General features: G+C 34.8%; 1 protein-coding gene across 3 annotated transcripts in view; it reads right to left on the bottom strand.

The window, feature by feature from the left end:
* The window catches only part of LOC117330908 (sarcolemmal membrane-associated protein-like), an 81,946-nt gene that overhangs the window by 5,166 nt on the left and 59,866 nt on the right, over positions 1–16,914 (bottom strand). For all 3 annotated transcript variants that reach the window (XM_033889464.1, XM_033889463.1, XM_033889465.1), the window contains 10 exons: positions 16,798–16,860; positions 10,635–10,676; positions 9,977–10,039; positions 8,155–8,217; positions 7,448–7,510; positions 5,874–5,936; positions 3,638–3,772; positions 2,803–2,881; positions 1,926–2,160; positions 261–395 (listed from right to left, as the gene is read on the bottom strand). In XM_033889464.1, the coding sequence (XP_033745355.1) occupies positions 261–395; positions 1,926–2,160; positions 2,803–2,881; positions 3,638–3,772; positions 5,874–5,936; positions 7,448–7,510; positions 8,155–8,217; positions 9,977–10,039; positions 10,635–10,676; positions 16,798–16,860 (941 nt within the window). The remainder of the gene's footprint in view (positions 1–260; positions 396–1,925; positions 2,161–2,802; positions 2,882–3,637; positions 3,773–5,873; positions 5,937–7,447; positions 7,511–8,154; positions 8,218–9,976; positions 10,040–10,634; positions 10,677–16,797; positions 16,861–16,914) is intronic.

Here is a 16,914-nt window from a genome sequence, read left to right as displayed (position 1 = left end):
TTTTAATCTCACATCCAGCTGGTAAATTTGAAGGGAATTTGTGTCTCAAAATAGAAAATGTTGTTAAAAATGTTTTTTTTTATCTGGTAGCTTAACATAGCCCTGTGGGATTATCAGTATTATAAGGTAGATATAGGGTTTATAAATTAGATTTCCTCTAAAGATATACAGAATTACGAAAATACTAACATTTACACAGTAAAACAAACAACTGCTTTAAATGAATAAATGTTTATCAAAATTATCAAACACAAATTCACCATCTTAGATTTGTTAGCCAACACATGATATTCCTCAGCCATGCTGTCTATTTCTGATTTCAGTTCTCCAATCTTCGTCACCGAGGTCTCGCATTTCTTCATCAATATGGCTACCTCCTCCCGGGAATGCTCAAGCTGAAATGGTGAGATACAGAAAATGATGTTTATTTCAATTACTTTCATAGGAGGCCATTCCTGTATTCTAATTTCATTATTTTTATTTATTTTTTTATTTACTTTTTTATTATATCATTTGATGATCTCTTATATGTGAAGAAATTCAACAGAATAAATTCAAACATTTAACGTTTACCTAAATAACAATTGACATGAAAAACTCTGCCATAACTTTTTACAAAATTATAAAAGAATTTATTTTTAAAAATAAGAAATAAACTAAATCTAATATCACTACAATAGTTCAATATATTGAAAAATGGTCATGCCATGCAAAGCTTACTTGGTAAATTTGAGGGTAAATCCATAACACAGGAGTCTGGACTAATACTTTGGGTCAAATAAACCTGGGTACCCGAGGGTGTGACAGGACGTAGAAGAGGTATAAGCCCCTGCTAGGGTAGGTTTTTATGGCGCGGGACGGATGTCATAATTAAATTTCGATTTCTGCCTAGGCAAAATTCGATTTTTGCCTAGGCAATAATCGAAACAAAATCAATTTTGCCTAGGCAGAAATAATTTTGCCCAGGCAGAAATATTTTTGCCTAAGCAATATTCGATTTTTGCCTAGGCAGTATTTTATTTTTGCCTAAGCAAAAATATTTAATTATGACATCCTTCCAGCGCCATAGGTTTTTCTATCTATGCGTAAGCAGTCTTCTACACAAGATAGCATTACCTTAATTCTGTCTCTGGGATAGGTTTTGATTTAACAGAACACATCTCTGTAGTAGTAATTTAGGACCATGTTTTTATATTTCCTCGAAACTGAGCCCTGATGTTCGTTGATACATCCTGGTATAGGCCATGACAATTTTATGTTAAACAAGAAATCACATATTACTAATAGATCTACCCTGAAGCCAAATCAGAATGAACCGAGGAAGAGTGTCGATATTCAAAGCATTGTTGATCTCTTAGGTCATGGGAAAGGATTCAACAGCTAAACATCCACAAAAATATTACATCTTTTTCTTTAATGTTTCCTTCTAGAGATAGAGGAAACACATTTTAACCAAAAAGAAGTTTATATGGGGTAAATTGGCAATAGGATAACTTCATATTATCAAATCTGTCTGTCCACCTCCATACTTGGATTAAACTCGAAATGAGTAAACTTGACCTCTACAGAAGACCTAGTGATCATGTACCCATTGCTGAATTGGTTACATAGCTATTGGAGTGGGAGGGTTGTGGACTTCATGCTGGGGTCCATTAAAATAATAATAAAAAAATAATCAAAAGAGAAGCAGGCCATACAAGTTTAAATGACACTACAAAAAAACTTACTTTAAAGCGGAGAAAAACAATCGTGCAAAGAAAAACCAAAATCAGAAATACTTACTAACTAGGATGAACTAAAACTGTTATACGAGGGACATTACTAGGCCTCATACTAAAGCTTGACACACAGCCTCAAAGAAAGGATGGGATACTCTGCCACACAACAGCTAGGACGGGGAGTCGAAAGGGCACCCCTATACCTACATGTGTCAGGCGGGTGTCTGCTGAGGACTCCCCCTGGGGTGGGTCCCCGGCCCCCGGGGTAGAGACCTGTCTCACCTCCTGCAAGGCCTGCTCCGACTCCTTCTGCGAATCTGTGAGGTTAGATTTCCACGCCAGCTCCTTCCTCTCCAGCTGGACTTTGAGTGCCTCGAGATGCTTGTACGATTCCTGAAGCTTGTTGTACTCCGCAGAGAGCTGCAGGTTCTCCTTCCGTGACCTGTAACAGAAGGACAGCGGTTATGGTGTCCACTTCCCCAATTATTTTTCCATAAACCAAATTTATCAAATTGTTTTCATGGTAATTACAAAAATATTTCTTTTTCCTAGTAATTAACAAGCAATAAATTGGTATCATTTTCCAAACATTTTTCCTTAACATTATCACACATAATTGAAATGTTAGCTTTTTAGATGAAGATAGTCTCTAATCCCATCTATTTTCCATATCATCATCAATATTTCTTCTCAGTATGCATGATTATTAAAATATATTACTTGTATGTGTTAAGATCAATGTATCTCAATCAAGGACTGATAGTCTGGAATAAAAACTCTTTTGATGGTAATAGATATTTTCTTCATATTCACCTGTGCCAGAATCACACCAAATTCTATTACCTTTTAGTACACATGTATTTCTGTATTCTTTCACATATCTGAATTACCTCCCTTGTGGACTTTTTTTTTGAAGAAATACCCATATGATGCACACATTTTGCGTCACATGTTTTGTAAGAGTCCCAGACAAATAGAGACGAGATAGAAAAGTCTAGAACTGGGTTGGGGGGTGGTTAACACAGTTGTGTCCCACTAATCGAGCCTTGTTGATTGTTATAAGACAAAAACAATGGTAACTTACATTTTCATCTCGGCTTCAATTGCTTGGATTCGCTTGCGCAGACTAGAACATTCTTCCTTGAGGGCAGTGAATTCAGCTGCTTCGAAAAGGAGAAAAAGGACAGAAGTCTAATAACATGTATTCTGACCAATCATAAATCAGTTTACAAATCAATTCGGCAAACCAACCAATCACAGGAGCAGTCATGCTACAGACCCTTAACCAGGTATGCATGTAACTCTTCTTTTTTTATATCAAACTGGAGAAGAAACTGTAAAATTACGTCACACCATACCATGCTTCGGAGTACATACAACAGCTTCTAAAGGTCTTCTAACTGGAGATCTGACATACTGGGTTTGTGGTGTCTAAACGTTACAGGAATGAAATCTCTACTGATAACTACATACTGTATATCACTAAATTATGCTTCTCTTTGTATATATGTCAAGTGTAATACAGTTGTGTGGAGACTCCAACCTAAATCTGACTTTAGAGTGGACGATGACTTGATGAACCACAGTGACTGAATCATGTGACGCTCTCAAAACTGACATGCACATCAACCGGCAATGATCAAACAAAATTATGAAGCCATGGAAAAAGTTCAAATATGAAAACTGCAACTAAAATCTCAGATGTAGGGGATCTCTGAAATGATTTTTACAACTTGTCAAACAATGAAAGTAGAACATAAGTACACAATGGCCGACATGTGGAGGGTCCGATTTACAGCAACGAAAAACCCCAAACACAACTGAGAGGCGTGCTCAACAGCAAATTAATCCGAATGAGACCAAGTTGGGCTGTGTCAAGCAGGTAAATAAAAAGATGCGAAGAAAATGTTGACAATTACCAGCGATATTACCTCTCTGTTTAGAAGTGGTAGGACTATGAGGTTCGGAGTGAGAGTGAGAGAATCGCGAATGATGCGAGTCTCGTGCCCTCTCTCGACGATCGTCAACTCTCTCTTGAAGATGGCGTACCTTAACTATAAATGAAATACATTATGCGGATGATAACAACGAAAGTCCAAACACCATCAATTATGGCTGTCCCAGGCAGATAGAACAAAATTGAAGCCACAGACCAAAATCAGGCATGCTGTTCTTTGACAAGCAAATCATTCAAATGAGAAATGAAAAAAGTGTCATGCCATACACTTATCACAACAGAGCATGCGGGTAAGGGGAGGCAACTCTATACACCAAAACTACACAACTACAAATAGCAAAAACTCATATCCAAGCAGGAAAGGTCAAGGTCAATTACGAAAAAGTGAAAAATATGAATAAAAGAAACAACAATCACCATTTACAGCAGAAATGTAAACAATACCAAGGAAAATACAAACGTTCTGGGAGGAAATGTTTCAAAAGGAATGGAATGAAAGTCCAGCAAAAGAGGTACAAAAGCACACCAATCTAGCACACTATTTATGTCAACAAATGTCAACAAATAGATATGAATACAGGTTAACATGTTTACTGGTGTCAACAATATAGTTAGCCAATATGAACAAAGCATTATTGTTAACAAAGGTCAAATTTTACCAATGTCAAATTATAAGCTGATGTGAATAAAGGTGAACATGTTTAGCAATGTCAACATGATAACCAATGTCAACAAAGGTCAACATGTTAAGCAATGTCAACAAAGGTCATTTTGACGAATTGCAAAAAAAGTTTTTATACAGATAAGCCAACATTAGGACAACAAATTAAAACACTTAGGAATAGAGGTAGAAAATATCAAATAGCCATGCACATCAGAAAAGGCTCAAAGCTTGTACGATAAAAGCTTGTTAGCTGTATGGGATGATAGTTTTGAAACTTTTTTTTTTTACGAAACCCATGCAGGTTCATTTCATTAAAGTTTTCGTCCATTTATGTGTATTGTATAAATAGTATTGTGATAAAATTGTATGCCCTATTGATTCTATTAATCACATTCACTTCATGAATACTCCATATTTCGAACTCTATTTAAAAAACTTTTACTTTTGAACCTGAAACTTACAAGATGTTGGACAGCATGTATCAAACTACCTGCTTAATGAATTTTTTCTTCACATTTCTCCTTAACAATCTTTCACTCTCATCTAATTATTCACTCATATTTTTATTGTCTCATAATTACCTATTATCTTTTAATTATCATCATTAAGAGTAATTAGTACAATTGATACTGAACACAATAACGAAGGGGAAAAGCACATCTTCATGTAAGGACAAAATCAGAAAGCAGCCAGAAATTGCTGTATGCCATAGTTTGAGCATGCTAAAAATAAACCAAGCTACCAATACAAACCTTCTTCATTAAAACATTATACAAAGGTTCATATATATGTCGTGTATCAAATTGAATTTGAATTGAATTGTAATTCAAGGCATTTCAATTTCACAAAAAAATTAAGATCTTCACACACAAGTTTCTCAATATCAAAATAAAAGGTCCAAAACCTTATTTTAAAAACTTATTTTTAAGAATTAATTTTTATTTGCAAGGCCAAAGATCAAACTCAAGGCTTTCTAAGAACCTTGTATATGCTTAGACCTGTCACATGTACTTAGTAAAAGTTAATTTTTGGAATAATTTGTGAAAAATTGTCCCATCACCTTCAAAATGCAACCCAGTTAATCTGACAATAAGATATCATGAAATAAGAGCTCATTCAATATAAGTAAATCATTGTAAAATTGTTCATAACAATTGTGTAATTAACTGGTCATACAAATTTTCTCACCAACATTTTGTTGAAATGTTATGTAGTTTTAATTTGTTGTTTTTAACGGTTTTTCTTTGCTTTTATTTACCACACATAAACTTTTCTCGCCTGCTGCCAGTATCACATTCCTACAAATCAGTTTTTCTGGCCTCATTAACATCAGAAAGAAACTTACGATAATCTGTAATAGATTTTTACATCTGATTTATTGATAATCATAGTTATCAAACAAATTGCCTGTCAATTATAATAGAAAATCTGTCTAGCAGCAGATCAGTCTGATGGAACAAGCTATAAAGGGCCTGTAAGAGAACTGTATGAGGTGCCACGAAGCGGTATCTGAAGCACCAGTTTAAACACTTACTTTTGAGCTGCTCCGTTTCATTGTGACTTTGTTTAGCATTCTGTTGTGCTTCTTGTTGTACCCCTACAAACGCAATAAAATGTCTGAGTGTCGAGGCCCTTATTCATTCTGTCTTACAATAAGATATAATACAACACCTGTAGTTTAAATATCTTGAATGTGTCAATTATCGTGACTTACCTCCCTATATGATTTTGAATAATTTCCTGCTAAGTTATCTCCCTTTATGACTTATTATATAATTTCTTCGAAAGTCCCCTCCCCTTTATGATTTTGCATAAACAAGAGGCCCATGGGGCCTGCATCGCTCACCTGGTTGGATTAGGCCAAATGTCAAAATAATGTTCATATTCAATTTGTTTTATTTGTAAATCTCTAACAATGCTATATATGGTTATAGTGTGGTAATCCGAACTGCTTTAAAGATTAATGAAGTCCAGACTCTCTAAGGTCTGAAAGACCTCAAGAATTGCTTTTAGAACATGCATTCATCACTTTATGACTAGTAGCGATTCAAAGGAATTACCTCTATTTCCCCTATTGGGCCCCGCCCCTTTTCCCCCCTCCGTGGTCAGAACCACCATTTATGCAAAATCTGTTCCCCTTTCCCCAAGGATGTTTCTGACCTAATTGGGTTGAAATCCATTCATAACTTTATGACTAGTAGCGATTTAAAGGAATTACCTCTATTTCCCCTATTGGGCCCCGCCCCTTTGGCCCCTCGGGGGTCAGAGTCACCATTTATGCAAAATCTATTCCCCTTCCCCCAAGGATGTTCCTGACCAAATTTGGTTCAAATCCATTCATAACTTTATGACAAGTAGCGATTTAAAGGAATTACCTCTATTTCCCCTATTGGGCCCTGCCCTTTTGGCCCCTCGGGGGTCAGAGTCACCATTTATGCAAAATCTGTTTCCATTCTGCCAAGGATGTTTCTGACCAAATTTGGTAAAAATCCAATAAGAACTTTTTGACTAGTAGTGATTTGAAGCAAATGTTGACGGACGGACGACGGACGGACAGACGACGGACGGACGGACAGACGGACGCCGCGCCATGACATAAGCTCACCGGACCTTCGGTCCAGGTGAGCTAAAAATTGTCTGAAGCTGACAAGTTTTCCACTTGATGACAATAATTTCTTCCTCAGCCCCCTCCCCTTTATGATTTTGCATAATAAGCTGTCTGAAGTTGGCAAAATTGTTCTCCTTGATGATATCATGATATCTTCCTGAGTTACCTCCCCTTTATGATTTTGCATATTAAGCTGCCTGAAGTTTGCAAGCTTTCCACTTGATGACATATTAATTTCTTCCTCAGTCTCCTCCCCTTTATGATTTTGCATAAATGTTGCAAAGTTGTCTACTTGATGACATAATAATTGTTTCCCTAAGTTACCCCCTTTATGACTTAATATATAATTTCTTCCAAAGTTCCCTCCCCTTTATGAATTTGATTTTCCACTTGATAATATCTCCATAAGTTACCTCCCCTTTATGATTTTGTGTGATTTCCTACTGACAGTTACCTCCCCTTTATGATTTTGAGTGATTTCCTACTGACAATGTACTTACGTTTCGCATCGTCCAAGTCCTTCTTTGTGTCTTTATGTTTGGTTTTCTCTTGATCCAATTGACCTGGAATTCAAATAAAGACCGCTAACCTTCTTTTTCTTTACCTTAAAAGTCAGTAATTATTTCAACGCTATCATTACCAAATGGCAAGCCAACTAAATGTCTCAACATTCCCATGCATATCCAGATACAATAAATATGCTTTAAATATGGATTCCCTCAGAGGTATATCACAAATTCAAGTTCAAGGTTACACTGACATGCATATATATATATAATGGTTTATAGTTGATAAATACTTTAATATTTAGTCGGTAAATGCTTGATGTAATTTTCCTAATTGGTTAAAAATGTCTCATCAAGGATTTTCGTCTTATACAGTTGTTCAGAAATTCCATGGTAACAGTGTAATGGGCCTTGATGACAATCACTATTCTTAGTACAAGCTATAACATTGAATGTTACTTTTCTACTCACCAATCTCTACAGCCAAAAAATTTAATCAAAAACAAATATGGAGTAGAGATTTTCTTTCTGTTTTTAAGTCACACATCTTCATAAAAAACATAAAAGCAAATGAAGCAGTTTATTTATTATACATACTGCCTAAAACAAAACAAACCATTTTTTGAGGAAATGTTTTAATTCCCGGCACTTAATAGTTAAGAAAAGTAAGTAAGCAGATTATCCCAAGGGAGGTAACTCACTCTTGAGTCGTTCATTTTCTTGTTGATTAGTTCTTGTGTGTGCCTGTTCCTCCAGAAGACGGTCTGTTAGCCAATCAAAACACAGAACAGATGACATGCAGGAAAAGATCCAATTAGCATGAGAGAGAATTAGAATGAACAGGGGAGATAATTCAACACAATCTTCGGTAGAATTAACATCAAGCAATCGAGCATGAATGGTAATTCAAATTTAAACTTTCTTCGTTCTTATTTTATTCTTTTTTATCTACTTATTTTTTTTTGTTTTTCCTGAAAAAAATTCAATCAGAAAAGATATGATCAAAGCATTAGCTTTTGAAAACAAGATTGTGTTGAAGGATTAATGTTCTTTCAATGTTGACACATAGTTCAGGCAAGTTACAACTTATGTATATTACTGTGTATGGTTCACAGCCTCTGTCATTGCTTAAATTGCTTTTTTGTGAAAAAATTATATACGCCCATGACAGATTTGGTCTAGATATGGCCGAGACAAATTTGGTCCTAGATAAGGCTGAGACAGATTTGGTCCTAGATATGGCCGAGACAGATTTTTGAAGTGCTGTTCTATATGCGTTTTTCATTCTCTTGTCTTTATGTGTCAACAATTGAAAGAACACGTTTTATAAACAACATGCAGGGATTAAACCCAACCGTGGTAATAAGTTCCAAACGAAACATCGGCAAGGCGTCTGAGGAGGACCACCAAATCAAACTAACAAAGATTGTCAATTCAATCACACATATGTATCAAAACTGCTTGAGTGAAAAACTAGATCTTATTCTCAATTTTAAATTCATGCCAGAAGCCAAAAACTTCTCATAAAATGTGTTTTTCTGAAATTGCATATTAGATTGGACATAATAATTCCTGATTAAATACATACTTAATGTTACAATTTTTCTGTTAAATTATGATATTGGAATTTCCCAATGATGTTTCTGAGCCAATGAAAGTCTTAAATTGATAACTAACCCAAAAAGAAACTGAATTGAGAAAAAAAATAAGATCATAAACAAATTACCTAAAATTTCGAGATTTTTGCTTTTTAAATGTTGCAAACTAGCAGATTTTACTGCTCTCACTTCTCATAAAATATGTTATAGATGATTACCATGATACATGCAATAATATTTTATACAGGTTCATACATGTCTTTAGTTACGTACATTGTATATAGGGCTATATTTGTCTGTTACACTTAATATATATCTAGATAAAATGATTTAATTATTACAATTTTAAATAAAATTAAAACACAAAGCAGTTTTTAGTAGTGAAATATATCACATGCAAACAAAAGTGGTCTTTGATCTTAGGTAAATATTTAAATTCTTAGTCTTATACATATATATAGACTTGATCACAAACTCACTCGACAATTTTTTTCTTTCTGAAAATGAGTGAGGGTAAATCTATTTTATATTGATTTTCTCATCCATCATCGTACGTCTGCAAGAATTTACAACTATAGTCCCACTAGTAGTTAAACAACATACTTTATATTTTTCTTTTGTTTTACCTGCAACATTTCAAATAGATATACTAAACTCCTATTTCATATCGTATATTTAGCACATTTTCATGCTTAAATGTAACTCCCGGGGTCCTCCCAGGCTCCATTAATGCGACCCGAAGTATGATTACTAATCTTCAAAGTTTTCTTTATGAAATAATAATGCCGAAAAAAGCCCCAGAATGCCAAGTTGTATAGAACACTTGATAAAGCTTTCTAATGCCTAACTCAGGTGAAGATAAACACAATCCAAACTTCCCAAACGTTAGAAAACCAAACGTTGACATGACATTATCCACACCTACCTCTCAGGTCAAGTATCTGTTCCTTAACCTCCTGGGTCGTCGTCTCAGCCTTGGAAAGTTGATCTGAAATCAACAATAAACAATTAGTGTCTTTTAATTGAAATTCCATTGGATGATAAACAATTGCTGTCTTTTAATTGAAATTTCATTGGATGATAAACAATTATTGTCGTTTACTTGAAATTTCATTGGAAGATAAACAATCCGCTTTTAATTGAAATTTCATTGGATGATAAATAATTATTGTCTTTTAATTGAAATTTGATTGGATGATAAACAATTATTGTCTTTTAATTAAAATTTCATTGGATGATAAACAATAACTCTCTTTAATTGAAATTTCACTGGACGATAAACAATCATTGTCTTTAATTGAAATCTCATTGGAAGATAAACAATTATTGTCTTTTGCTAGAAATTTCATTGGAAAATTACTACTTAAATTGTGGATTTGGGGTTTCCCATTCTTGCATCATCTATGGTCAAATGTCCAGACAATACAGGATCCTTTTATCAGAATCATAAGCTGTTGATCCCACAAAGGTCAACCACAGACAATTCAGTCATCATGACAATGCAATGCATTCTAAATGATAATTAAACTGAACAAAGCTTTGACTGACAAATCAATTTGTCCCTGTTTTTATCCAGACATTACCTTGCAGTGTATCAGCCCGCATTTTCGTCTCATCAAGTTCCGCTGTAAATATAAAACAAGATCATGAAACATCCAGATACATTTGCGCAGATTTCAGTACGAGTTCCATGATATTCAATCCCATTCTCATCAAACCAACTCACATGGTAGCACATCATCATCCTCAAAATGTATAAAACAAAATTTCTTGAAGTCTGTAGCTAGTGGTGAATCGGGCGGTTTGGGAGACGACATTTTAGTCATAAACAGCCAGAACTATTCTTGATAGTGTGTTGTTTGTGATTTGTCTAACTCTTTGGAAATTATGGGATGTATTTTTGCTTTGTATATATCACACTAAGTTCTCGAATTAGTGACAGTTTTGTGCATGGACAACTTAATACTGGGTTTTATTGAAAATTGTTGTCAAATGATGTTCCCCAAAAATGTCAACATATAGAAAAATTGTCCTGCTAGACCAAACTTTACCAAGAGTAAGTAAACATCTACATTCAAAGGAAATATTTTTAATTAATGACCAGTAGACAAATGTAAGCTAAAATGCCCAGTATCTATCTAGCACCACCTGTATACGTTTTCCAGGTACTAGAGCAGACTCTGTCAGACAGGTAAGCAGGGCTAAGCTCATCAACAATGTTGATACACGTTTTTACTATTGACAGGATTAATTTTTCTGCTGTATCAGAAGGCAACCTTTCTCTGGCAAGTTTGAATTTCTGTGATATACAGAAAATGAATCAATACATTATTATAAAAATCAAGGTCTTTGGGACAGGCAAACAGTATCCAACAGTGGAAGTCCATGACATTATGAGAATTAGTCTTTTTGTAAATTTTTATAATTTGTAAACATATAATTTATTTTCATGTAAATATGAAATTTCTATCTATATACTTTATAAGGAAACTTATATACATATTTGAGATGTTGACATTGGTCAAAGGGAAAGTTTGCTTAAAACAGAAATCTAAATTTAAGTTTAAATCATTGATAAAACTGTGTATAAAATAATTGGCTCCAAAATGTCGGTTGCCTTTTAAGGAAGTAGAAAAGACCCAAGACTAGACATTGTCTATTCATTTTAGTCAATGTATGAACAGGCCATTTAAATTTGAGGTATGAATGAAGATACCATTTATCTTGCACTTAAAAGTCGATTACTACAGAAAGAAAATCATTTCAGACATCATTGAACTTAAATATGATCACAGTATACAAAATGTACGTCATTACGGAAGAAATTTGCTTTTTTTTCCGACATATATCATTCATATTACTTCTTTATATAAAACAAACTTGACATTCTATCCTCAAATACAGTAGCTGTTTATAAACGACAATTCAATTGAGCTTTACAGGAAAAACAGGCCCTAATGACTAGAAAGGTCACTCATTAAGGATCCAGAGGCCTGCTTGGTACAATGCTCTGCTGTCATGAGGTATAAAAGATACATTCAAGATGATTTACTCGAAAAGTTCAATGAGGACAATATTCGACTTGAATGCAAAAGAGTTTTAAATATTCCTGCTTATTGTACATTGCAGGTCAGCTATTAAATTAGAGATTACCCTAAATGGGAGTGTTAGAAACGAAAGTGGCATTTACGAATAGCTTATATCAAAGTTCATGTCTATGGACACAGGATGTTTAAAAGCTGAAAACTTGTTTCCCTCTCCAATTTGCATAATTTCTGTTTTATCATATTACATAATATGTAAATTCATATGAATGAAATACAGGTTATATCAACAGCTAGCCAGAGATTTAGGAAATTCAGAACAGTTTAAATATTGTAGATTACATTTTAAAAGAGATTGAAATTTTGTTAAAATATAAAATTATCACAGTATTCAAAACATTATATTTTTCTATTTATAAAAGAACTCAGGGAAACAAAAGGCCATAAAGGCCTGTTCAACATTTGAATTTGAAATCATCTCTACAGTAAAATAATTCTGTTTAAACTTGTGATTCTGCCCCCTTCTATCCCCTAAACCTGTTATACCACTCACTGTCATTGAGGCAGTGGAGCTTCCTCTTCATGCTGTCTTCAAAATCACTGATATCCCTCATAGTTTTGATTGCAAGTAAGAGTCCTTCCAATTGTTCTCTTAGTTAACTATTACTAATGAAATCTCCGAGAGAAAGCAGAATTGGAGGGGCCTTTTCATGTTCACCAAATCACATTTTTAAGTTTAAATTTTCACTCTGTTAGCTGTAATTTACGAATATACATATTCCACGTCACAATATTTTTTCCTTCTGTCAACTTCTCTACTGTGTTTATGTGTTCTCAATTCTGAAATTACACCTGTTCTCCCTTAGGTGAAAAAATGAACAGATCTTATAACACAAATGGACCCTAGGATTAATTCCAAATAGGGGTGGACAGCCTGTAGATCTATACTGATACTAAATAAAACTACAGGTCTTCTCGACACTTCACCTGGATTACAACTGCCTAGTATTATGTGAACAAAACTCCTCGGAAGAAAGAAATTGTTGAGAACCGTTTTGCTGCTATTCACAGGTAAATATAGAGTTTCAAGGGCCCATGTTGAAAGTGTACATTATAAGGCTCCTGTAGGTAGCTTAACAATAGACAGGGCAGTAATCAAATAAAATACCTATAGTGATAGTATTGGGTCAATGTTTCCTGCTGTAAATATAAGTAAATGTAAGTAATTGAGGACCTTTCTCACCTGAGACAACAGGTGAGTGTATTGTCTGAACTGTTTACCTCCTAGATTTAAACTTACACTAACTCAACAGTAAACACAATGTCCAATCTACTTATAGCATAACACAATATGTTTTCTCTGAAAGCCACAATTTACCCAAAAGGTGTATGTTGTTTTCATTAGAGCTACACACTACATTAACTTTACAATAACACTACTTTATAAGCTGTCAGGAAAATATCTGAAATCTCCATTATTGACAATCTGATGAAATCAGGTCTACGAAATGGTGTTTTACTGTGTAGAGGTAAACTACAGAGCGAGCAGGTGAGATATGTAGATATCTTCTTTTACTTTACAATATGAATACTTTATATCTGTCAAGAAAACATCTGAAAACTCTGTTATTGATAATCTGATGAAATCAGGTCTACAAATGTATGAAAATGGTGTAACACTATATAGATCAAGGACATGTAACAGAGCACATGATTACTTGAATTTAAATCACTGCCTCCACTAGGGATCGAACCTGGGACCTCTAGTTTATTAGTCTTCGCTCAACCGATCGAGCTAAAGAGAAGATCTCTCTAGCCGAGCGGTATATTGCCGATAGAATTTGCCAGGGTTACAGTTATTGTCGATACTGCTGACTATTGTGTGGTACAGAGAAGGCTGAACAGAGAACTTTGGTAAAATAATATCCACAACGTACCTATCAGCTTGAGAGATCTTCTCTTTAGCTTAATTTGTTGAGCATAAAACAAGTAAGCCATAGGTCCTGGGTTTGATACTTAGCAGAGGCAGTGATTTGAATACAATTTATCATGCAATCTGGTACATAGTGTCTTGTTCTGGCCTAAAAGGACAGAAATTAATTTCTTTGATAGATTTTTATTCTTAAACATAGAGGTTTTCACCAGTTCTAGCCCACTGATAGTCTTTCACCAGTTCTAGCCCACTGATAGTCTATAACCAGTTCTAGCCCACTGATAGTCTTTCACCAGTTCTCGCCCACTGATAGTCTTTCACCAGTTCTCGCCCACTGATAGTCTTTCACCAGTTCTAGCCCACTGATAGTCTTTCACCAGTTCTCGCCCACTGATAGTCTTTCACCTGTTCTAGCCCACTGATAGTCTTTTACCAGTTCTAGCCCACTGATAGTCTATAACCTGTTCTAGCCCACTGATAGTCTATAACCAGTTCTAGCCCACTGATAGTCTTTCACCAGTTCTCGCCCACTGATAGTCTTTCACCTGTCTAGCCCACTGATAGTCTCTTTCTTTTACCAGTTCTAGCCCACTGATAGTCTTTTACCAGTTCTAGCCCACTGATAGTCTTTAACCTGTTCTAGCCCACTGATAGTCTTTTACCAGTTCTAGCCCACTGATAGTCTTTAACCTGTTCTAGCCCACTGATAGTCTTTTACCTGTCTAGCCCACTGATAGTCTTTTACCTGTCTAGCCCACTGATAGTCTTTCACCCGTCTAGCCCACTGATAGTCTTTTACCTGTCTAGCCCACTGATAGTCTTTTACCAGTTCTAGCCCACTGTTAGTCTTTTACCAGTTCTAGCCCACTGATAGTCTTTTACCAGTTCTAGCCCACTGATAGTCTTTTACCAGTTCTAGCCCACTGATAGTCTTTAACCTGTTCTAGCCCACTGATAGTCTTTTACCAATTCTAGCCCACTGATAGTCTTTTACCAGTTCTAGCCCACTGATAGTCTTTTACCAGTTCTAGCCCACTGATAGTCTTTAACCAGTTCTAGCCCACTGATAGTCTTTTACCAGTCTAGCCCACTGATAGTCTTTCACCAGTTCTAGCCCACTGATAGTCTTTCACCTTTTCTAGCCCACTGATAGTCTATAATTTGTTATAGCCCACTGATAGTCTATAACAGTAGACTGATCAAGGATCTCTACAATATGCGATCATGTTATTCAATCTACCTAGCATATATATCTATAAATAGTTTGAAATTTTGTCCTTCTTTTTTCATAACTTTGTGTTGAAGAATTGCTTAAATGTCATTATGAAAATAAATGCATTATTTTACACAAAACTAATTTGTTTCCTGAAAAAAAAATGTTCAGAATAGCAACAAAGTCCATACATAAATGATTAAACCAAATTTAAAGCCAATTCAATGCCCCTTAATTAAATATTTTTGGAACCTTTCAAATGGTTTTTGCAATGTCTGATGTTTCACACTTTTTTTAGTTTTCTGAGCTGGTTTACCATTTTCTTTGTTTCTTTGGATCTATCAATTTTTCACTCAAAAAGCAATTTGCCTTTGAACTTTTGCCTTTATATCTCTAGCCAACACACATGTCTCTGTGTATTTAGATTGATGAAACTCTAAATCACATATTCATGGACTTCTGCCATTCTGTTTTCCCCTGCATAAAGAATTCTTTTGCAAATTAAAGAAAGAAAGAAATATTTTGACACCAAAACAAAATAGATCTGGAGAATGCCAGTTAATAGATTCTTATAAATTATAAAGTTATTTAAAGAACAGTTATTTTTTATTTTCATGTAGAATATACATCATTACCTAATTCTCATGAAGAAAGTACTTCCAACAGAAACATTAAAAACTGGATAGAGTTGTCTCCCTTATATTGCTAGAATTTTTTTTATACAGAAATCCTCAGTATAATTTCCTTTCAAATCTTCCTTCCTAGCACATTTTTAAATGTTCCTCTTTCTGGCTCATCTTTACTACATTCCCTTTATGCCTATTTCTCTATCAACAAACCTCATTTTAACCTCACGTCAGACAACTGAAGTCAACTTTAATGGTGTTATCAATTTCCACATTGTTTCTATGTGAATACTCTTGTGAATATGTTTGAAAGAATTCATCTTTGGATTCAATCCAGATTTTGATCTAAATTAACTTCTTGTGGAACTCTCTCATAAAAGAGGTACAAATTATTACAGGTAACATGTTACGTGTAGTTTACTATTGATGTTGTCAGATGTTTATGTTGTAGTTACAGTCTCCAAGCCCGGCGCCGCACTTTGTACATTAAACCTGAATGTTTGCATTTCAAATTTATTCTAATGAAGACATGCCTTGTCGAAACAAGTCAACACTTTAAATCTATTAAAGCTGAACAACTAAGTAAGATGTTGTTGGTCATCTTTTACTTCTGATTACTCAACTATATGGCAGGACTCTTGTATCCCTTGTGGACAAGCCTTAGTGATGTTAACTTAAGGTTGTAGGCAAGTACTTCTTACTGTGGAACTCTCTCACAAAAGAGGTACACATTAGTACAGATAACATGTATCCTTAAGGTTGTAGACAAATACTACTTGATATGGAACTCTCTCACAAAGGAGGTAACATCAGTACAGATGACATGTATCCTCAAGGTTGTAGACAAATACTACTTGATATGGAACTCTCCCACAAAGGAGGTAACATCAGTACAGATAACATGTATCCTTAAGGTTGTAGACAACTTACATTTGTGCTTCCTCAGCTCCACTTCAGCCTTCTTCTGTAATTCTTTGGCTTCAAGCAGAAGATCTGTGGACAGAAATGATGACCAATGTCACTGACCACATGTGTTCATTAACTATA

Source organism: Pecten maximus, chromosome 7, assembly GCF_902652985.1.
Source record: "Pecten maximus chromosome 7, xPecMax1.1, whole genome shotgun sequence".
NCBI classification, from domain to species: Eukaryota; Metazoa; Mollusca; class Bivalvia; order Pectinida; family Pectinidae; genus Pecten; species Pecten maximus.
The sequence above is the reverse complement of the archived record's forward strand: the minus strand, read 5'-3'. Positions and strand labels throughout refer to the sequence as shown.